Here is a 23,627-nt window from a genome sequence, read left to right as displayed (position 1 = left end):
AAGGAAATGAACTTGAAGCAACTTGCTTGTAATGGATAGTTTAAAGAGCTTATTCAACTGCAACACGGAATACTGCATGGATGTGTGAAACTGGAGCCCAGACATGGTCCATGAGGATATAGTCCATGATCTGACAGATTAAAGCATTACATAATCATTTCCAACTGATTATATTGCTTTTCTACCCAAGTCCCACTGCATGGAGAATCCAGGAAGAGGGAATATTCCTCTCAATGTGAAGAAAGACCTCTCAAAAGCAAAGTTAGTTGGAGTTAGTGTGGAACTCCTTTTTTTTCTTTGTAAACATTTTTATCTATTGTTCATATTAAGTCTGAGATTGAAAATTTTATTATGAAACCAAAGTTAATGAGGAAATGAGATAAAGATAATTTTCTGAAGTCAAATCATTTGATCTCATTGAAAGACTAAAGAGACTGAAGGGTTTAAATGTGAACTGTATCTCAACATTATTACAAAAATGCAGCTAAAAATACATTGGTTTATTCCAGTGGTTTTCAAACTGCCCTCTTAAACTCACATACCACTTTAAATAATCCCTGTGCCATAGGTGCTCTGTGATTAGTAAGGGATTGCTTAAGGTGGTATGTGAGCGGAAAGAAAACATTTGAAAAATTGTCTCCACCAAAATATTTCAGTAACAATTGGGTCTAGAGCAGTGGTTCTCAACCTTCCCTTTCTACTCACATACCACCTTAAGCAATATCTTACCAATTAGAACACTTATGGCATAGGGATTGCTTAAGGTGGAATGTGAATTTAGGGGAGCAATTTTAAAACTACTGGTTTATTCTCATCCCTATTTCTGAGCAGGTAAGACAAAAGCCGATGATTTGCCAGAACCCAATGAAAGTTCAAAGAAGAAAAGTTCCTTACATCATAGGAAGACTTTGATATTTAGGGGCCATGTCAATTGTTCATGTGCAAATTATGGGAAGGGAGCGTGGGAAAGAAAACTTACCCATGTGACAGCCAACATTCCAGAAGTTGTGAGGTTTGTAATTTGAATGATTCCTTCTGATGCCTACAGAGTAAATCCTTGAAAGGAATTTTGAATTGTGGGCCACAAATTCACAAGCTGAGTAAAAAGATACTTAACATTATTTCAAAGAAATATATAATGCACATTTAAATACAAGCAAAAAGATGCATTACTTCTGTTTAAATGTATCCTTTGATTTAATCTGGCCTTGAGCATGTTATGTCATGTTTAACCAATCTTACAGAGTTTATTGAGGAGGTTACCAGGAAAGATGATGAAGGAAAGGCTGTGGAGGTTGTCGACATGGACTTTAGAACATCCTTTAATAAAGTCCCACATGGGAGATTAATCAAGAAGGTTTGAATGCTTGATATTCATGGTGAGGTAGTAAACTGGATTGGACATTGGGTATACAGTAGAAGCCAGAGTGTGGTAGTGGATGATTGCTCGTCAGACTGGAGACATGTCTTAGGGATCGGTGGCCAAGGACCATCGTTGTTTGACATCTCTATCAATGATCTAGATGATAATGTGGTGAATTGTATCAACAAATTTTCAGATGACACTAAGATGGGAAGTGTTGTGGACAGTGAAGAGGTTTTTCAAAGCTAGACCAGCTGGAACAATGAACTGAAAAATGGCAGATGGAATTTAATGCAGACAAGTGTGAGTTGTTGCATATTGGAAGGACAAATCAAGAAAGGATATACACGGTAAATGGTTGGGCAATGAGGAGTGCGATAGGATAGGAGGATCTGGGACTACAGATACATTATTCCTTGAAAGTGGCATTACAGGATGATAAGGCTATAAAGAGAACTTTTGGCATATTGGCCTTCATAAATCAAAGTATTGAGTAAAGGAGTTGGGATGTTGTGGTAAAATTGTATAAGACATTGGTGAGGCCAAATTTGGAGTATTGTGTGCAGTTTTGGTTGGCTCACTACAGGAAAGGTATCAATAAGGTAAAAAGAGTGCAGAGATGATTTACTAGGGCTGTTGCCTGGACTTCAGGAAATGAGTTACAGGGAAAGGTTAAACAAGTTAAGACTTTATTCTCTGGACTATAGAAGAATGAGGGGAGATTTGATAGAGGAATTTAAAATTATGAGGGGTATCAACAGAGTAAATGGAGGTAGGCTTTTTTCACTGAAGGTAGGTGAGATACAAGCTGGAAGATATGGGTTAAGTGTGAAAGGGGAAAAGTTTCAAGGGAATTTTAGGGGAAACTTCTTTACACAGAGAGTGGTGGGAGTGTGGAATGAGCTGCCAGCTGAAGTGGTAAACGTGTGCTCAATTTTAACATTTATGAAGAACTTGGACAGGTACATGGGTGGGAAAGGTATGGAGGGCTATGGACTGGATGTAGGTCAGTGGGATTGGTCAGAATAATAGTTGGGCACAGACTAGAATGGCCAAAGTGCCTGTTTCTGTGCTGTAATGTTCTATGGTTCTATGCTTCATTCTGGACTGGACAAACAAGGAAACTCTAAGTGGACCTCAGGTGTAGCTGTTCTATGGACAGTTGAAAGGTGACGAACAAAGTTCAATCTGATTTCCCCAGTCATACCATCTTTAAGAATCTATTGACAACGGGGAAGTCAACAGGTTTGGAAATGAACCAGTGTTTCATATATTTCCTAATGATACAGAAGGAGGCCATTTAACTCTTCAAGTCTCTGGTGATTGGCAAAGCAATCCTATTAAACCCCCAGATGTTTCCGTGCAACCTATTCTCTATCTTGATTCTCCTGATTTTCCCATGAGATACCTGGGGTTAATTTACAGCAGGCAATTAATCAACCAAACATCAAGTCTTTGGAAGTTGTACATAAATCAGAGTATTCCATTTACTTGGAGTATTGCTGAAACAGAGATCTAAGAATTATAGAAGACCTCTTCCTCCTACCACACATTATCTTTGACCCGTCACCTTCAGAAGCATCAAAATCAGGTCTGCCAGGGTGGGAAATATCCTCGCTTCTTCCCATAGGCTGTGAGATTCATGAACTGTATCCTTTAACTGAGTAAAGGATCCCAACATAGTATGTCTATATATATTTATTTAAATTATATCTTTATGTATATATGTGATTATTATGTGCTGTGTATTTTGAGTGTGTGTGTGTGTGTGTGTGTGTGTGTGTGTGTGTGTGTATGTGTGTGTGTGTGTGTGTGTGTGTATGTGTGTGTGTGTGTGTGTGTGTGTGTGTGTGTGTGTGTGTGTATGTGTGTGTGTGTGTGTGTGTGTGTGTGTGTGTGTGTATGTGTGTGTGTGTGTGTGTGTGTGTGTGTGTGTGTGTATGTGTGTTCTGCGCATGCGCGCACTGTGGTCTGGACAGACATTGGTTTCAGCAGGTAGTACGTGTATAGCCAGATGACAATAAACTTGAACTTCAAAGTTGTGAAGACACAGGGAAAACGTGCACTTTCCACATTGACAGCAAAATCCAACCTGGGTCGCCAGAATGTGAGGCAGCTGCTCCACCTACTACATGGCCACTGTGCCACCCCAGCCCTGTCAAGCAAGAACAAAATGGCTGCTGAAAATACATAATCCTCCAAGTTCCCAATCTGCATATTTTTAAACGTGTCCAACTTCAGAGAAGTAGCCTGCCATAGTTAGGATAGCTTCCAACGATGGGTAACTGTGGTGATACACCACTAGCCTACTGCAGGGGGCCACCTGTGTACCTGCAGGAAGATCATCGGAGGACAGGGCCACACCTGGTCGGCTATCAATCAGCCGACCTGAATGGACCAAGCCCCACCCGGTCGGCTGCCAATCATCCGCCGGGATATAAGGCACATCCGGCCCCTTGAGGTCAGTCACACAGAGTTGCAGCTAACTACAGCAGAGACTTTAAGTAGAATAAAGCCTGTTGTTCAGTCCTCTGAATCTTGTGTCTGCTGTCACGACAGTGCATCACATTAACACAGTTGTTACTGTAATGGCTCTGAAGTTTGAATTCACCACCATTCCAACATATTTTTAAAAAAGCAGAATCAATAGCAGCTGGCACTGTATGACAAGATGGAGGAAAAATTGAAAATGTTCATGCTCTATTTTTAATTGCTCAGTCTAAACTTCGAGAAATGAAAAAAAAATTATCTTCATTTTCATTTACCTGATTGCTTTACTAATTTCATAGCACTGTGTTCTGAAAATGAATTACTTTCCAAAAACAGCTGGCTGTTCCATGAATGTTTGAAGTCTTTAAATTCGACTGGCTTTGCATATACCAGGACATTTGAGAATTCCATTGCAAGTCCAACCTTTCTTTTCTGCAAAAGACATGCCAGAAGACGTTAAAATCTCTACCATGGATTGAACCTGAACCACTCATGAGAAACGCATTCATATGTAATTCTCTCCAAACAGGGTAAATGCAATTTCACTGTTCAGCATTTTCCCTGTTGTGTTTTTTGTTAATTTCCCTTATGCAACCATTGTGAGGGCTATTACAAATAATATATCAACAGCACAAGGACGGCTTCTTCCCCGCTGCCATCAGATTCCTGAATAATCAATGAACTAAAGACACGGCCTTATTTTCCGTGCATATTTATTATTACCACTTTTTTTAATGTCATAAGATGTTTTTAATATGTCTGTCTGCACTTTGACGCTGCCGCAAAACACTGAATTTCATGACTTGTTCATGACAATCCTGATCAGAATTGGAAGCTTGCAAATGTAATTCCATTCATTTCAAATAGTGTGGCCCAAGCACTCACTGGTCAACCATATTCGTAAGAGATTGAAACAAAAGAATGCCTGAAGTATGTTTTTAGGCAATCCCACAGAATCAACAATGATTTGTTTCCACTCTGATGAAATGGGAATCTGTGGTGGATAATAAGCCACAGATGCTTCCACGAATAGGTGAGGAGGATGGAGACGGATCAGCCAGGTGGAGCTTGTGAGTTGCAGCACTCCTTATGGAGTTTTCCTGAGCATTCCAAAGGAATGGTTCTTTATACCATCCCAAATATTCCTCCACTTTGAACAGTCATGGGTTGTAGATTCCTATGAGTGAGTTAAAAACATGGCATTTCCTCAAGAAGGCTTTTGAGTAAGTCCATGAATGCTTTTCTCTGTCTGCCTGGAAATCTCTTCCTGTGACAAACTTAAAATGGAGTGTGTGCTTTGGAGATCTGGTGTCAGGCATGTCAACAGTATGGCCCAACTGATGAGAGAGAAATAATCCAAAGAACATCAGGTATAGTTGTAGAAGGAAGGTGGTGTAAGGTTGGAGATCATTCTGGTTTTCTCCAATTGTTGTTACATCCATGATATTTTAAAACATTCACATCGTAGAGTCATAGATTCATAGTGATAGAGCATGGAAACCTACCCAATGACCAATCAGGTTGGCACTGACCATCAGGTGCCACTTATCCTAATTGTCCACTCCTTTCATTTTATTCCCCCCTACATTCCCATCAATCCTCCTCCTCTCCTGCACAAGAGAGGCAATTTACCATGGCCAAGTAACCTATCAATCAGCACGATTTTAAGATGTGGGGGAAAACCCAAGCACACGTGGGGAGACTGTCCCAGCGCCATACAGAGTGCCATCAAATGGAACGTCCATACCTTTGCCTTTAATGTCATGAGAGCCTCACACTACTAATCTTTCAGCACTTAACCTCCTCCCTTCATGCACTTTGCAGACACTCACTACCAACGTCTGGAATAGTTCGTCAAGCTTATCTTTTATTTTCCCCTCAAACAAGGAAGCATGCCATCCTTCTTCTAATCAGCACCCCTATATTAATCTCAAATTCTTCACGCAGTTATGATTTAGACATGGGTTTACTCATTGACAGGCATTCTTTCGAGCACCATTCAAAGGCGATCAAAGAGTGACCACTCTTCTGCACCATCTTGCAAACAAAAAGAAAGGAAGGAAAACTCCTGCAGGGGCACTGAGTGGTCAGGGTGTCATGTGACAATACAACCCTGCCTTCCCTAGACTCCACATTACATTTTCTCTTTGTTGTGTTTGCCTGTCCTTCTACAATTTAATGACTTTGGACTTCACCCTTCACTTTTTCTGTTTCAAAATATTTTTCCCTCCCATCAGATCAGGACTTCATCCTAACTAGTTTAAATTCTCCTGTTGCTGCCAATGGCATGTAAGGGAAGTCCACATCAATCAAGGTCTTCACTTCGTTGATCATGAACACTGCAGATAAAACCTAGGTGGATAATTGTAGGACATCCTTGAAGGACCCGCACTGTGCTATATTTATTTAATTCCTTTAGGATTAAGGATAATAGAAGACGAGTTGCTTAATATTCCTTAAAATGAGGTAGCATTTGTGTGCTAAAATGAGGTTTTGGCCCAATGGCAAGATCAAAGATAATAAGAAACAAGGCTCTGTCATGTGAACCAAACACACTCATGCACAGATGTACGATGCTACCTCACACTGCCATCCATCCAGTTGCACTCTGATTGTACATAGATCTCCTCACCCACACCCCGCATGAGTAACTTTCTCCATTCCCTGCCCCTTTTTTCAATCCTCCCTCTCCTCTTTCTCACTTTGCATCACTCCTTTTCTCCTCCCACTCCCCTCCCCTTTCTGAGCTCCCACTTCCCATTCCACATTGCTCACATCCACCTTTTCTTCTTTCACTCCCCCCTCTCATCACTCATTCGCTCACCCCTCCCTCGCTGCCTTCCTGCTTCCTGTACACTTTTACTGTTTCACTCCCCTTCCCCTCAGTCCTTTCCCCACACTTACTCCACCTTATTCTCCATTTGCACTTCCCTTTTTCTCCACCCCTCCTTCACACCCGTCCCTTCTTCTTCTCCCTCTTTCTCGCTGTCTTTCTTGCCTCAACTTTCATCCTTCTTCCACTATCCCTACCAGTTGCCGACATCAATCACTGATGGAGGCCATACCCCAACGATTCACTAATCCCCAATCTGGAACCTCTCCTTTGATAATGCACCCGCGTCTCAGAATATCCACGGTACAGGCAAAAACTTATTACAATCAACACAGGCCTGACCTCCTTCATCCTGAGTGGTCGAATCTCAGCTGGTTCCACATTCATGATTTCAGACTCTGCCTCAGGATTGAATTTTCTGACCTCCCCATCTGCGAGATGCCACATTCCAAACACCTTGCTGCTGAACATTTGAGCATTCTTACATTTAATCAATATCTTGCCTTTTAGCTCCTGCAAAAGGGGAGAAAACATGCAAATTGAATAAGGAGACAAGACAATCAAACAAACCAGTCAGAACAATCTTCTTCCTGTGTACTTTGAGTGAAGATATTACTTCTATTATTGCAACAGGACATTTGATGCTGGATTAACTTGGGACATAATAATATTTGTACAGATTGGAAGGCAACAGTGCAGTATTTGTTAGTATCACTGTTGTTCTTTCTCCAGATTAAGCTGTGTGCAAGGATTCTGTTCACGATGCTAATAGTTATTGGTGTATAATCAATATCAGTATTCAGGGGCTCATTAAATTCAGGATCTGTGATTGAGAGCTGGATAATTTTTGAGAGTCAGATGGATCACATGATCTCAATGTCGAGGAGTCACATCGTGTGATTGGGCCTTTGGGTGAGGAAAGGAAGGGAGTGGTGGGCAGGGGGATGGGGTCAGGTGAGTGGGATTTGGTATTGGGAAATGTAGATGGTGAGGTGATCAGGGCCTGGAGAGGGGGAAGAAAGAAATGCGGAGAGATTATGGAAGGGAATTCCAGATGTTTGGACCATAGCAGTCGAAGGCATGAGTGCAATGATGGTGCAAGAAAATTGGAGAGCTCATTCGGTGTCAAACAACAGGGAAGCATCCATGAGATATGGAATGGTGAGCAAATGGAATTCACAACTGCAAAGAGACTGATGGCTTTGGCATGGGTTTCTTCATAAAAGAAACAAATGTTTGAACATGTTTGTTAAACAAGAGAGTCTGCAGACGCTGTGATTGTAGTGCAATACACAAAAGAGCTGGAGAAACACGACAGCATTCATCGGAAGTAAAGGATAGCCAATTGCTTTGGGCCTGTGCCCTTCAACAATGTATGAGCAAAATGCAGACAGGGCCCTGAATAAAAAGGTGGGGGAAGAAAGGAAAGGAGGGATGAGGGGACAGGATGAGGAGTACAGGCTAACAGGTAAGAGGTCATTGGCGAATATAAGAGGGAAAGTAGAAGTGAAAAAAAAGCTGAGAAGTGATAGAGGGAGAGTGGAGATGGAAGGGAAGGGGATGGGGAACTGGAGGAAAGGTTAGGGTAGCAGGTAGCACAGCATTGTACAGCACCAGTGTTAGGGACCAGAGTTCAAAGCCAGCACTCTCTGTAAGGAGTTTGTACATCCTCCCTGTGTTTGCGTGGGTTTTCCCAGGGGGCTCTGGTTTCCTTCCATTGTTCGAAATACACCAGGGGTTGTTGGACAATTAGGTTTTATTTGGGTGGCACAGGCTCATGGCCCAAAGGTTATGGGGAGAAGGCTGGGCTGTGGGGCTGAGTGGGAAAATAGATCTGCTCATGATCAAATGGCGAGGCAGATTCAATGAGCCTATTTCTGCTCCTATGTTTCATGACCTCAGTTAAGATCACCAATAGTTCACTCACTATTCTTGCTGTGGCTCCAAAGACTGCAGCATATTTTCTCTATTTTGGTAGTCAATTTCCGACCAATAAGTAATAACTTTCTTTTCATTTTCTCAATTGCTTGTTGTACCTGAACACAAGCCTTCTGCATATCAAGCATGAGTATGGTCAGATCACACTGCATCTCGGAACTCAAACCTTCACAAATTAGATTATGTTTTGATTTTTTGGACCCCTGTCGCTGTTGCTCAAATAAAATTTTATCTCCTCAGAAATCCACCTGTGAATATAATACTACTTTTACAGAAGTAACAACGAATTAAATTACACTGAATAAACTATGGGCAATAACTCATTTAAACTATTTGCTTAATCGTGATTGCATTATATGTCCAGAATCCAAACAGGAAAGTTTGGTTTTCACAGAAACAATATTATAGCGAAAATAAATTTGTGATCAATGTTTTTTTTAAAATTGTTGTGGTGTTGGAATTTTGTATTGATTTATAATAAAGATATACAACTACAAATCCATATAATTATTTTTCCACCAGCTCCTCCTGTGTTTTATCTTCAATAAATTCCCAAGTCACTTGTCTAAATGACTAATGAATAGATAATATTTAAGTTAATATTTAATTAGATAAGTTTCTGTTTCCTTCTCCTTCAGAGTACCATTGCTCCTATTCCCCTATAACTGTATCCATGTTCAGACTTCTGACTTAACCTAGCCTTCACTGTGACTTATCTTAGCTATTAATCACCTCAGAATAAAGAGCTCATTCTTGATCTAGAGCAAAGCCTTTTTCTTCCTGACACTGAAATACCTTGTGGTTTTAATTTTAGTTTAGACATACAGTATGGTAACAGGCCCTTCTTGCCCTTGAGTCCGTTTCACCCAATTAACCAACACACCACATACGTTTACAGTAGGTGGGCGTAAACCAGAACAGCCTACACAGAAATGGGGTGAACGTACAAACTCTTTACAGACGGTGCCAGATTCGAACCTGTTTCAGTGTTGCACTAACAACAAGGCTAGCCATAAGTGTTCCATCATATTCTTCAAAGGGCTCTAATAGGTGGCATTCTGAAGCTAAATGTTTACTTTTCTCTGTGGCATTAAAGGAAGCCAAAGCAGTGGCAGATGGAGGGATGGACATAGTCATGGACAATTTACCCAAAATCTGGTACAAATCCTTGGATTATCCAACTCCTGATCTCCACATGATTCTCTCCACCCAAAAACTTGTTTCTTATTGATCAACCAATGACTTTATATGGGTCAGTAAGTGATTGTAAGTGAAAAGTATAGATTCTCATTTTCCCCAAACTTCCATGGCTTTTCTAGCTCTTTTGACAGAAGGAGAATGTCTGCTCAAAGAGAAATTCAAATATTCACCGTGCAAGATCAAGTTCAAGTGTATTGTCATGTGTGCCAATGTACAATGAGAAAGTTCATTTGCAAGCCGTCAAGCAAGTCAGCCTGCATTTGGTACACCAATTAAAAACACAATATAGAGTGCAAAGTTACAGAATTACAGAAAGGGATCAGTTAGAACACTGCAAAGACAACATTATTTTACTAGTGAGACCCTCATTCAGAAATCTGATAACTGCAAACTATCCTTGCCTCATCACCTGTATTCAGATCATGATTTTTTTTCATTTCATTCATCCCAGTTTATTATATTACCTTTGGGCTGGTTTTATTTGATATTTTTTAGGGTGCATGTTGTTGGCAAACCCAGCATTAATTGCTCTTGAGAAGGTGGTGAAAAAATGCAATAGATTTCAGATGTATTGACAGACATGCATGACATCATATACAACCCTGAGATTCCTTTTTCCTGCGGGCATGGCAGAATTACCACTAAATGATAATGCAAAAAATTAACTGCATACATCATAAACATGTAAACAGATTAAAAAAAAAACAGTAAACAGGTAACAAATGTAAATTGTGCAATACAGAGAGAACAAAAGGAAATTTTAAAAAAATTAAAAAAACAAAAATAATCAACATGTAAGAGTCTTTAAATGAGTCCCTGATTGAGTTTGTCATTGAGGGTTCTGATGGTGGAGGGGTAGCAGCTGTTCCTCAACCTGGTGGTGCACATTTTGTGTCACCTATACCTCTTCTCTGATGGCAGCAGTGAGAACAGAATGTGCGTCGGGTGCTGTGACTCTTTGATGAAAGCTGCTGCCCTCCAACAGCAGCATTCCCTGTAGATGTACCCAATAGTGGGAAGGGTTTTGCTTGTGATGTCCTGGGCTGTGTCCACTACCTTTTAGAGGGGTTTACGCTCAGGGGTACTGATGTCCCCATACCAGACCATGATGCAGCCAATCAGCACACTTTCCACCACGCCTCTGCCGAAATTTGCCAGGGTTTCGGATGTCATACCAAACCTCCACAAACTCCTGAGGAAGTAGAGGTGCTCATGTGCTTTCTTCACGATACCATTGGTGTGTTGGGACCAGGAAAGATCTTCCGAAATAGTGACTCCCAAGAACTTAAATTTGCTCACCCTTTCCACCCAATCTCCCAAAACCATGCAACCATTACTCCAATTGACAACGATGCCATGGTTAGTCCAAGTCAAGAGACCAATAATTGCAGCATACAGCTCCAAAAACACTGAGATCACTGAAGGGGTCTCTATTGATTAGATCTCCACAATGCTGATCAAAGTGTGCTGAGGTTGGAAAATGCTGTGCACAAGACATTAATGTTACTGCGCAGATCCTTCCATTGCTGCTTCATCCCCAAACCTAGCACATTATGTTCTCGTATTCAGTGTGTTTAACAACAAAAGGTTTATTCCAAAATCTCCAATTTCTGCCAGCAGTGAAGGAAGCATTCAGAAGGCAATCTCTCCATGAAAGCCTCTTGACAAACATTAGCTACACAAAAGGGAATTGGGCACAACAGTACCTGTCGATGGATGTTCAGTGACCTGGAAATAGTTGCCAGTATGACAATATTTTCAGTGAAGTTATGGTACCAATGTTCTCGCCTTTACTTTATCTCCTTCCTGCAAGACTTTTGGCTTCTTCTCAAGTTTACGTTCTTCTATGCGATTTTATCTTTACATTTCTGTTAGGCTAATTCTTGAGCCTTGAGCAGCCCAAGTGGGAAGAATTGACCATGTGGTCCATTAATAGACTCGTATGGCCATTTAGAATATCAGTGCCATGCCTTGTTTTCAATCATCCTTTTTTTTACTATCAAGCTTTGTTACCTCAACATTGCGGCTTTTCAACTCAGAAAAGAAAGCATCAATACCTCTGCATATGTATTGGCTTAGTTGATAAGAATGATTGTTTGTTTTGGAGCCAGATTTTTCCATGGGTTTGATCAGTCAAGCTTTGTCCTGTATGCCACTCACAAGCTGGTGGATAATTAACTTCTTAAGCACTATTGGCCAATCTTGTTAAATGTTCAAAAAACTTCCTGAACGTTAAATTTAATTTTTAATTAAATTTTTTTTTAGATTTTACACTTTTATAAATTTTAAATTTAGCCAAACAGCATGCTTACAGGCCCTTATGGCCCACAAGCCTTTGCAGCACAATTACACCCAATTGACCTACAACCCTCAGGGAAAATGTACAAACTCCTTACAGACAGTGCAGGATTCGAACCCACTGGCATTGTAACAGCATTGCACTAACCACTATGCTAACTTCTTTTAAACCCCTATCCTGGTGCTCTCTTGTCTAAACAGTTATAAATGGGTCTCTGTGTCTGCTGTGATTTAAACTGCACAGGTTGCCCAGATGACCGGAAACATTAACTGATTTTTTTTTCCTGCATCTTCTGTAATTATTTCAGATCTCCACCAAACAAGCTCAAATGTTCAGATACATTTGATTCAGGAAAAGAGTGAAAATGGGAAATCTAAAACTAAAGGACATGGATTCAAGGTGAGAAGGGAATGATTTAGAAGGGGTCTCATGGACTCCTCTGCACAGAGGGTCATGGGTATATGGAACGAGCTGCCAGACAGAGGATGAAGTGGACGTGGTCAAAATTGTAATGTTTAGAAGACATTTAGACAGGTCCATGGATTTAAAAGGTTTAGAGGAATATAGGTTGAATGTCAGCAGATTAAACTAGCTTGGGTAATTCAACGTGTAGACAAGTTGGGCTGAAGTCCCTGTTTCTTTGCTCCATGATTTAATGTTAAATAAAGATAGCACTGAACTCTGAAGAAGACTAGCATTTCAAGGTGAATCAAGGGAGCAAGTTTAAAATAGATTCCAAAATTTTCCTTCTGGGACAATTGCCAAAAATTCCAGAATTTTCCATGTAATGAGCTGTGATAAAGTTAATACAGGATATCTTAGTTTCCAAGCTTGATTTCCTTAATAAAAACTGGAAAATGAAGGCAAGTCAGGCAGCGTCTGTAGAGAGGGAAGCAGAGTTCCACAATTCAGGTGAATGACCATTCATCTGAGTCCTTATCTGCTGAAAGGTCATTGGCCTGACATAATCCTTCTGTTTCTTTCTGCATATATGTTGCTCATCCTAAATATTTTCTGTTTTTATTTCAGATTTCCATCATCTGCAATTTTTAAAATTTCTTCATTTGATTATCTAATTACCCCAGCCATGCCTGAATATTGAGATATTCTGATCTTTAAATGATAGCTGGAGATAATTTTGCACTTTAACATGAATGTTTAGAGAATCTCATGTGACAGGGAGAAAGTCCAGAACTGAACTTGGCAAAGGGCTTGCTTTTACCTTCCATACATATCCTAATGCAAGGGGGTGGGGCTAAGCATATAAGCTACAGTGAGGAAGAGCAGGTGCAGAGAGTGGGCCAGGCAAAATAAATTCTGAGAATATTTTTTTATCAGCTTTAGGAGCCCCTGTACATCTAGTGATGTGAAAATAGGAACTGGGGAGGTGCTCTGGGAGTGAATCAATCTGGTAAGTAAATAGTAAGTAATTGGTCCATCCAATTTTAATTCAGCCTAACGATACTACAACTGGATACAGTCCAAAAGAGATTAATTGGACTAATTCCAAGAATGAGAGGCCTCAGAGGCTGTTCTCACTATAGCCCCTTTCACACTGCCGATTCCATGTGGGTTAACTGGGTAATCTAGCAGGTCCATTCCCAGAAATCATGCAGTGTGAAACATCCCAACCTGGGAGGGAGAGTTAAATTGGTGGGGGCAAGTATCAGAGCCCGGCTGAATTAACTCACTAATTGCCTTCTGGTCGTGTGAAAGCACAACCTGCCCTCACATTTGTCATTGCTGGGAAGCGGGACCTCCCTTTAAATGCTGGGTGGCTGATTAACCAAGTGCAGTGGGAAAGGCTTCTGAGTGCAGCATGCCTGGTATGTTTTCCTGCTTCCTAGGACGGTTGGCAGTGCGAAAGGGGCTTTTGTCCGATGGTCCAGGGTTTTTCTTTGTATTCACCCAATGTTGACTGACTGGCTCCTGATAGGGTAAAGAAGAACAGCTGTGTGAAATGCTTGAAGGCCGTCTGATTATTTTCCAGAAAAACTTTGTTACTTCAGAGAAGCACAAAAGCAGTGGATGCTGGAGCCTTGCTACTTTATTTTTACCATGTTGTTTTCTGTGGATTTACAACCTAAAATAGCACTAGAGCGTAGCCTGGGCAGTGCACAAAATGATGCTTTTTGCTGTATCCCTGCACATGTAACAATAAACCAGGTTAAAAATGTTGGATCAGATTTCCTTGGAGTTTATATGAATGAGTGATGACTTTATTGAAAGGTATGAGATCCTTAGGGGGCATGGCAGGATAGATATTGAGAGAGACTTGAACAGAGAGAGGAAAAAAAATCAAAGGTACATAACCAATACTTTGGGCTATGTTGGTTCTGTATCTTTATCAGTTTGACCTACTGAGTTTCTCCAGCATTGTGTTTTTACTTAACCAGGAAAACATTGTTCCAATATAAGGGACTAGCTATTTAAAATTGAAATGCAGAGTAATTTTCTCTCTTTGGAGTTCTCTATTGTCAAGTATTGTGAAGGCTGGATCACTGGAGATATTTAAAGAGAAGGTCATTCAATGCCTATATTTATAGGGTCTGTAATAGGGTAAAAGAGACTCTTGGGAGTGTGATTGTGGGTGCTTAAGAGAATGGGCAAACTCTCTCGTGTTTCCTGTCCATTGTCACACCACAAATTAAAACAACCATGAGTGATAAGACATTTTATAATGGGGAGAAAGGATAATGTCCGATGCAGCCTTGGTCAAGACCATGAAATATTGAGTTATCTGTCTGGTGCTGGAGTCATGGTGAGGAATTTGAAAAGTGGATGAGAAAATCTGGTCCACATCGGATGAAATAAAATGGATGGGAAAAAGGGAAGATAAATTTTAATAAAGCAGGATCTCAAGTTAATGAACTCTGGATCACTGCCTCGGCTTTGTGCAAAATGGCATGAAGTCAGGCAGGGCAGGAGCATTAACATAGAGTCAAAGGACTGGCTGACAAAGGGTTCCCTTTCCATGACATTGGCACCAGTGGGACAGAATGCATTGAAGAAGAACTGGTTCTCATGCAAAGATTAAAAGGGGAGGCTGTGACACAAGTCATTTATCTTGTCAAATGAGTGGGTGATATAAAAAAAATTAAAAATGCAAAGATAAGCAGAACAAAAGAATATCAGATCTTTCAAATAGGGAAGTTTATAGAATAAATCATTCTACTAAAGGAGTCTAAAACAGTTAAGGGTACAGTAAAAGTATCAATGAAAATGTAAGTTAAATTCTAACATAACAATGTACATAATTCACAGGGGAATCTTGTCTTCTTTGTCAATCTTCAAAGGAATTTTGTACATTTCATTGAGATCATGTTACGTTCTTCTAAACTCCAGATGGTACAGGTTCAGTCTGCTTATTCTTTCCTCCTAAAACATAATTTTAATCTGGTGACGTTTTATTGCATTTACTCTCCATCAGGTTTATCCTGTTTTAGGTAGGGAGACCAGACCTGTACACCAGGGCTCCCTATAATTGGGGCACAATGTCAGTTGGCTGTCAAAGCTGTCAAGATTTATAAATGTTTCTGATCCCCTTCATCTACTTCTTCGGTCCAATTATTTTCACTGTATTTGAAATTCTCTATAATTATTAATACATAACTTTTACTTATTCCCCTCCACCCTTCCTCCCTTCATCAGTCCATAGATCTATAGACTACACAATTGGAAAGGTGGTTCCTTAAATTTCTCTTTTCTTTGTTCATCTTGATTCTATTTTTAATTTGTGGTGGCATCTCTATTTTCTAACGCTATTGTGTTGCCGCTCACAAGTACAGGTAATCTGCTTTTCTCTTTCCATCCTCTCTAAATATTTCACATTCTGTAATGTTATATATTTATACATTTCAATCAGTCTGAATTTTTGTAGCCATAAATCAGTCATTCTGAATTTCTGTTGCTGCTCTGAATTCCTCCCATGAAATATATTCCCATGTGAGAATTTAACTTGTTTTTTAATTGCATTTACTCTCATGGTATACCATTTTCTTGGACTCCTTTAGTTCAACTACTTGTATTTATTTCCTGATTTTTGATGGCCTTCATTAATTTACTAGGACCTACAGTTTTTCCTGTTTTGTTTATCTTTACTCTTTAATATTCTTATAGATCTCCTGTGCATTATGCCAAATCGATGGTTTTACCACCTCTCCTTTAATCTTTTCATAAGATTCAGTTCTGAATTTTGGTTCAGTCTAACCAGCGCAGGTGTATCATCACGGATAATTATCTCTGTTTCTCTGTGAGATTCTCTCCATCTGTTCATTATCCATAGATAGAGATCTATGCTTAAGGTATCAAGCATATGATTTGGTGTGGAAATGGCAAACCAAAATTGTATTGCCCAGCAATCCAGGCAGGATAGGCCAAATGGTCTGCCCCTACTTCCTCACATAAATCCATGAGCATTCTGCTTCCTCCCCATTTTGCCCACCCTCCCTCGAATATCTATCCACAATAATGAGAAATGGATAGGGGTCAATCCACAGGACCATAAAAGTGGCAGAGGATAACCGGAGTCTCCCTCCTTCTCATCGATAGATCCACCGGTGTCATTATCTGAAGACAGTATGCAAAGTCATTGAGGATCCCTTCCACACTGGCCATAGCATCTTTCAGCTGCACTTGTCAGGGAAAAGGTACAGGAGTATCAGAGCCAGCACCACCAGGCTGAGGAACAGCTTCTTCCCATGGGCAGAGAGAATGCTAAACGATCAAAGGAACTGCTCGCACTCACTGACTATTCGAGACTCTTACCAACCCGTCACGTGCGAGACCAGGGGAGCAAACACACTCGACCACTGCTACACTACCATGCATACCGAGCCATACCACGACTGCACTTTAGCAAGTCTAATCGCCTGACTGTATTTCTACTCCCGAGTGTTCGTGGACATTTTCATCCTCTCATTGAAGCAGTCAGAGGCTCCCACCTGCTTCAAAAGGGCATCAGTCATCCCAGTATCCAAGAAGAGTTGTGTGAACAACCTCAATGACTACTGGCCAGTAGCACTAACTTCTACTGTGATGAAATTCTCATGGCCAGAATTAACACATACATAAGCAACGGTTTGGACCCGCTGCAATTCGCCTATCGTCACAATCGCTCCACCGCAGATGCAATATCACTGGCTCTCCACTCAGCTCTGGATCACCTCAAATACAACAATTCATACATATGGCTGCAGTTCATCAACTACAGCTCGGCCTTTGCTGCACGATCAATTACACAAAGACTGAAGTTTCCGAGACTGAAGGCTTTTATTTAGAAGAGATGGACAACATCCCTGTGTTGGTCGCTCACACTGGGGTCAGGTTTGTGGCATTTCAACCTTTGGGGAAAGGGGGAGGAGTCACGAGCTGGCCAAGGTCAACCAGGAAAGTTCATGACATTTACGTATGGCATGTAAATATATACATTAGTGGTTTCGCCACAGCTTTCAATATCATTATTCCCTCAGTGCTGGTCAAGACCTCTGTACCCCCCTCTGCAACTGGATTCTTGACTTTCTCATGGGAAGACCACAGTCTGTACAAATTGGAAACAATATCTCCTCCTCACTGATTATCAATACAGGCACACCCCAAAGATGTGTGCTTAGCCCACTGCTCTTCTCACTATACACCCATGACTGTGTGGCCAGGTACAGTTCCAATACTATCTACAAGTTTGCCGATGGCACTTCAGTTGTTGGCAGAATAACAAACGACAATGAGGAAACGTAAAGGAGGGAAATAAATCAGCTTATTGAATGGTGTAATGACAACAACCTTGCGCTCAACCTTAGCAAATCCAAGGTGATGATTCTGGACTTCAGGAGGAAGGTAGAGAAACATGACCCAGTCCCTATCGAGGGGTCAGTACTGTATTTGAGAGGGTCAAGGACTTCAAATTTCTTGGGTGTCAACATCTCTGAGGATCTGTCCTGGAGCCTTCACATTGATGCAGTCACAAAGAAGGCCTGCCAGCGGCTAGACTTTGTGAGGTGTCGAAGGAGATTTGGTATGTCACTGAAGATTCTCACAAACTTCTACAGGTGTACCATGGAGAACATTCTAGCTGCATCACTGCCTGGTATGGAGGCACCAACACCCAGGACAAGAATAAACTCAGGATGGTTTTTGACATGGCCTGCGACATCACAGGCACCAGACTTCACTCCATCAAGGACATCTACATGAGGTGGTATCTTTAAAAGGAAAAAGCAAACTCCATCCTCCAAGAGCCCAACACCCAGGCCATGCCCTCTTCACTCTGCTACCAGCGGGAAATAGGTACAGGAGCCTAAAGATGAGTACTCAGTGGCACAAGGACAGCTCCTTCCCCTGCTGCCATCAGATTCCTGAATGATCAATGAACCAAAGACACTGCCTTACTTTTCGTGCACTATTTTTTTTTACCTTTTTATTTGTAATGTTGTAAGACAGTCGTAATATTTATGTTTTCGCTATGATGCTACTGCAAAACACTGAATTTCATGACTTGTTCATCAGAATAAATTCTGATTCTAATTCATATTCATGACACAATATTTTTTTATTTATTTGTATATCTGAATAACTGTCCTGCATATGTATTTTTTGTCAGTATCCGTGTAGAGTCTGGTTGTGTGTCTGTATGTTTTGCATCGGGGACCAGAGAACGCTGCTTCGCTGGGTTCTACTTGTACTATCAGATGACAATAGAACTATAGAACATTACAGTACTGAAGCAGACCTTTTTGGCCCTCCTAGACTGTCCCAAAGCTTTTTTTTTGTGTACTCCCACTGACCTGCACCCACTCCATAGCCCTCCATACCTCTCCCATCCATGCACCTGTCAAAATTCTTCTTGCATGTTATAATAAACTAAACTTTTCTTGATAAACACATCCACATCCATCTGTGGTAATGACTTCCATATTCTCGTCAATCTTTGGGTCCTGAAATTGCCTCTGAGGATTCCTGAAATCTGCTCAGAACTAATCCAATATCAGCTTCAGAGGCTTGCTTTCTTTATAACTGTTCCATTGTGAGGGTCTCGCTGACTGTTCTCCACCACCCTATGGTTTCAGCTTTCCACGTCCTTCAACTCCTGGTTATGTTTTTTCCCTTCTCCGTTTAATTTTTGACTTTTAATGCCTTCAATAAAGAGTTCAGAAAGGACGTTCTACTGTCATTAAAAATTGGTCCTCATGCTTCAGATTCCCCTTCACCTGTTTGTCTCCCCGACCATCAGGGTGTCACATTTTACTCCACTACCTGAGACCAGAGCAACCATGTATTTGAATCACAGCAGAAAGACAGATGCCTACAACTCCAGTGACCTGGGTTCAATCCTGACCTCTGGTGCTGTCTGTGTGGAGTTTGCACATTCTCCCTGCCACTGGGTGCTTCAGTTTCCACCTACAGCCCAAAAAAACTATGGGGTCAGTCAGTTCATTGGATTCTAGTGTTTCAAGTGTTGAGGGTGAGTGGAAGGAGGACCGACTGCCTCACCGCGAAATCCCTTCAACTTTGAAGAAGATTTTCTTGTCTCTTTAATCGGAATTCCATTAGACTTACTCTGTGTTCCATTCAGTCCTGAAGCAGAGTTTCAATGTTGAAATTCCATTCCCCTCCATGGACGCTGTGGAATAAATCCTGGTGCATTAGAGCAACAGAGAATTTGACCGAGAGGCATTCAACTTGCTGTCACAGAGCAAGTGAATATTGAAAGACTAATAGACCATGGAACACCACAAAGAGGGCAAACCACCCTTGAATGTAGTCCAGAACGTCTTGAACCTTTTGACTATTCTTCTCTGGCACTCTTCCAGTCTCAAGTATTACGTGACAATAATGGAACATTTACCTTTACACAAGGAGATTAAGTAGCTTTCCTTCAGTGGAAACCATCAGAGATGTCTTTAATAGAGCTGCAAAAGTTATAACTGGAGAGTGTAAGGGGTTCAGGATGGTAATAATTTCATCATTACATGCTAAGCAGTCCAGAGACACAGCTGGGGCCTACCTGCAGAAGGTGACAATTTCCAACACCATGCTCTTGTAAAACCAAAGTCTCTGGAGGCAGGAGCAAGGTCCATGCTCAACTATCAGGAGATCCATCACAATTCCCTTTGCCCCTCAGAGTGACCTGGTACCCTTGATTCTGATGACACTGCTAGATTGGTGGTTTCTTGCCAACATTACTGTGTTCATCCCAAATCCAAAATAACAACTTGTAAGCAGTGCTTTGCCTCCCGGTCTCAAGTGTACCAAAGGAGAATGTGGTTGAGCGCTCCTTTAAATATTACAGAGGCATGACAATTTTCTGCTGTTGAAATCTGATTTCCAATGTAAGTCCTTGACAGGGCTTCACAGCGAATCCTCCAAATGAAGGTTGACGTGATTTGTTGTCACCCATCGCTCTGTTTTCTCCATGAACTGAATTGTTTATTGTTACTTATACAGAATATCAGTGGTTTGCAAAAAGTCACCATGCTCTGGCACCATTTTGCATTGACCAAAAAGTTCACAGAAAACTCCAGCAAGATCAATGATGAAAATGGTAACATTTATCTTTAAAACAAAACTATTAACATTAACATAACAGGCAAATCAAATTTAAAATTTAAATAAAAGAATATCTGCAGCTTCCTGATGGGAATCTATCTTGCCATGTATGAGACGATGTCTGTATAAAAGTTTACATTATGCTCCACGAGATGTAGAAGCAGCAGTAGGCCATTAGGCCCATTGAGTCCACTCTTCCATTCCATCATGAGCAAATCTATTCACCCACTCAGCCCCACTCCCCTTCCTTCTGTCCATAGCCCCTAATGCCCTATTCAGATCCCTATCAACCTCTGCCTTAAATGACTTTCCCTCCGTAGCTACTCGTGTGAGAAAATTCCAGAGATCCACCACTCTCTGGCTAAAGAAATTCCTCCACATCTCTGTTTTAAATGGCCACCTTTCAGCCCTGAAGTTGTGCCCTCTTGTCCTATAACATGTGCCATTCCATTGTACCTCCTGCAGAGTGAATTATTTATTTAATAAATAGTTTGATCGTGTGGGTTTAAAGATGCAAATGATTTGCAATAGTAATTTCTTTCTTCTTCTGCTGGGAACTTGAAACTTGTAGGGAATTTGTTCTTCACTTCCGCATCTAGACAATTGCACCATCATGATTGCACATTTATATCGCATAACATCTCACCACAGCAGCTCCAGAGACCTTTGTGGTTTGTGTAAATTTTAAAAAAATCAGTACTAAATCATATCCTGTTTTTTGAACTCAGTTCTCAGATCCGCTGCTTTGCTTGATTTTAACACTTGATCTTGCTCTTTTTTTTTTACCCTTTAAAAATAATTATAAATGTATTTTCATGTTTATTATGGGTGAACCAATTCAAAAGTGAACCCAATTTTGAGTCTACTACGCGTGAAATAAATGTAGTGCTCTTTAAGTTCCCCATCAGGCTAAATCATAGTTTGCAGTTTATTTCTGACATAATCACTGATTGTTCCCTTCAAAATATTGCTTGTTCATCAAAAATATAGTGGAAAAGGTTTGTTCCCCCTTGTAGCCAGAAGGTAAAATAAGCAGATTATAACCGAGCCTGACTGGTCCAAGCATGAACGCAATCTTATTCATCTCTTATGACTAAGTTATAACTGTGCCATGAATATCCGCAACAAATATTGATAACTCTTACCTCCGGAGAAGATAATTGAGTTAGGTTATCATCCATATCATTCATTGTAATTAATTTGTCTTCCAATATATTGACTAAATGGTTAGCTATTACATGCTGTTGAATGGGTTTACAGTTAATCTCCAGAGAAAGTATCAAAGGATACTCCGATGTCTGTTTTTTAAAAAAATAACATTAAAAAATTTGTTGCAACATTAATTTATGTTCATCAGCACAGAAATCAAATCAGATGCATCAATAAAAAAATGGTGTGTTCTACTATCAATACTTCAGAACAATGCTTTATTTCCTTTAGTAATAACTGGGTGTCAGACATTGTTACTACATTTGCAATCCAACATTCCATTGTCATAAGTGACTCAAACAGTTTTAAAATATTCTTTTGAAGAGTATATTCACAGAAGGTGTCTTGATTTTATTAAAAAAGAAATGAATAATTCAGATGTTCCTTGAACCACAAAGGGAGAAAACAGTAAACCCTTAGAAATAACCAAATAATTAGCGTAGGAAAGGAACAGGATATGACTGAGAAATTAAATGTAATATTTTGAAAAGTATCATGTTAATGTAGAAATTGATTTCAAAGAGATTTCAGATTAACAAGAAGGTTCACTAAACCCAAATGATAATATCCTGCAGGGTGAATTAAATTCTGAATTCGTGAGGCAATTCCAATATTTCCAAATGTAGGATTTTTTAATTGGCTCTACATTTATGATGGGTCATGACGTATTTTATTTTTTATTTTAGTTTGTCCTTTTCCATTTGTAGATTTTGTAAAAAAAAATTATTCCTCTACCAAGATTATTTAGATGATTGCATCACAAGGTTGGTTCAAACTAAATTTAGGATTGAAGCAAAGAATTTTAACCAAAAAAACTCATTGGTAAACTTACTTTGTCAAATACGCACAGCTAAATATTTTGAATTTCATAATCAACAATAGAAGATCAAAATACTCCATGATAAATGCACTGATTTTCAGTGGGATCGCTTTTGAACATTGAAGTGATCATCAATGGAGGTAATTATGTATTCTATTGTAATTACAGAACAAGGTTTGCCTTCATGCATCTGGGTTTGGAACCAAAACCATCCCCAGAGCTCAAGGCAATTCTTGGAGATACGATACTGCTATGCTTCCAGAAATGTAAATAATCTTATCAAAAACCTATCTCAAAAAATTAAGTATATTTATGTATTTCAGCTAAAAGAGGATGAAATTATAAGGGTAGCAGGTGCTCTTTGGAGCAAAAAAATTATGAAGTGGTACAGATCCTAAACAGCATGGAATAGTAAGGTTCAAAATAGTTCAGGAAGGGATCTTGGCCGATTTGAATTAGTTGGGCAGGTAGGCCTTTTTCAGTGTTGTATAATTCTATAAATACGTTGCCATGGAAATCAGCAGATTGTCGCGGCGGCAAAACTGCTAAATGAAGGATCGCACAACCAGACGGGTTGAGTTCAGTTAGCAAAACTGATTTATTGCAGGCGGCCTGGCTGGTCTTAGACTCCCAGCTTGGACCTGGCTGAGAACTGTGCTGGGGGGCCACGACGTCACCCAGTGCTGAGGTCGGGAGGAAACCCCCGACGGTGCCATTTTGGCCGGCTGCCCCGCCGCGTGCATGACAAGCGGGGCCGGTTTGCCTGCCTAATGGTGTACTGTCGCAAGATCATGAAATAAGAAGAAAAATATACTCAGCTGTAAATGGAAAAAAATGCAGACGATGGAGCCAAAACAGAAATACTGGCAGGGCCAGCAGTACCACGAGGTTACGACTTAAAAGGGGCACAGTCAGGATGGCCAGATGTCCT

At 40.5% G+C, this 23,627-nt stretch overlaps 1 protein-coding gene across 3 annotated transcripts in view; it reads right to left on the bottom strand.

The window, feature by feature from the left end:
- Window positions 1–23,627, bottom strand: part of LOC138749037 (1-phosphatidylinositol 4,5-bisphosphate phosphodiesterase zeta-1-like) — a 54,752-nt gene that overhangs the window by 11,883 nt on the left and 19,242 nt on the right. For 2 of the 3 annotated variants that reach the window (XM_069910065.1, XM_069910066.1), the window contains exons 5-8: window positions 21,813–21,965; window positions 7,029–7,199; window positions 4,129–4,285; window positions 980–1,096 (exon numbers count right to left, since the gene is read on the bottom strand). In XM_069910065.1, coding sequence (XP_069766166.1) covers window positions 980–1,096; window positions 4,129–4,285; window positions 7,029–7,199; window positions 21,813–21,965 — 598 coding nt within the window. The remainder of the gene's footprint in view (window positions 1–979; window positions 1,097–4,128; window positions 4,286–7,028; window positions 7,200–21,812; window positions 21,966–23,627) is intronic. The other variant, XM_069910067.1, reaches the window with a different exon arrangement.

The sequence above is a fragment of the Narcine bancroftii genome, chromosome 13 (assembly GCF_036971445.1).
Source record: "Narcine bancroftii isolate sNarBan1 chromosome 13, sNarBan1.hap1, whole genome shotgun sequence".
NCBI classification, from domain to species: Eukaryota; Metazoa; Chordata; class Chondrichthyes; order Torpediniformes; family Narcinidae; genus Narcine; species Narcine bancroftii.
Note: the sequence above shows the minus strand (reverse complement) of the source record. Positions and strands in the feature narration are given on the sequence as shown.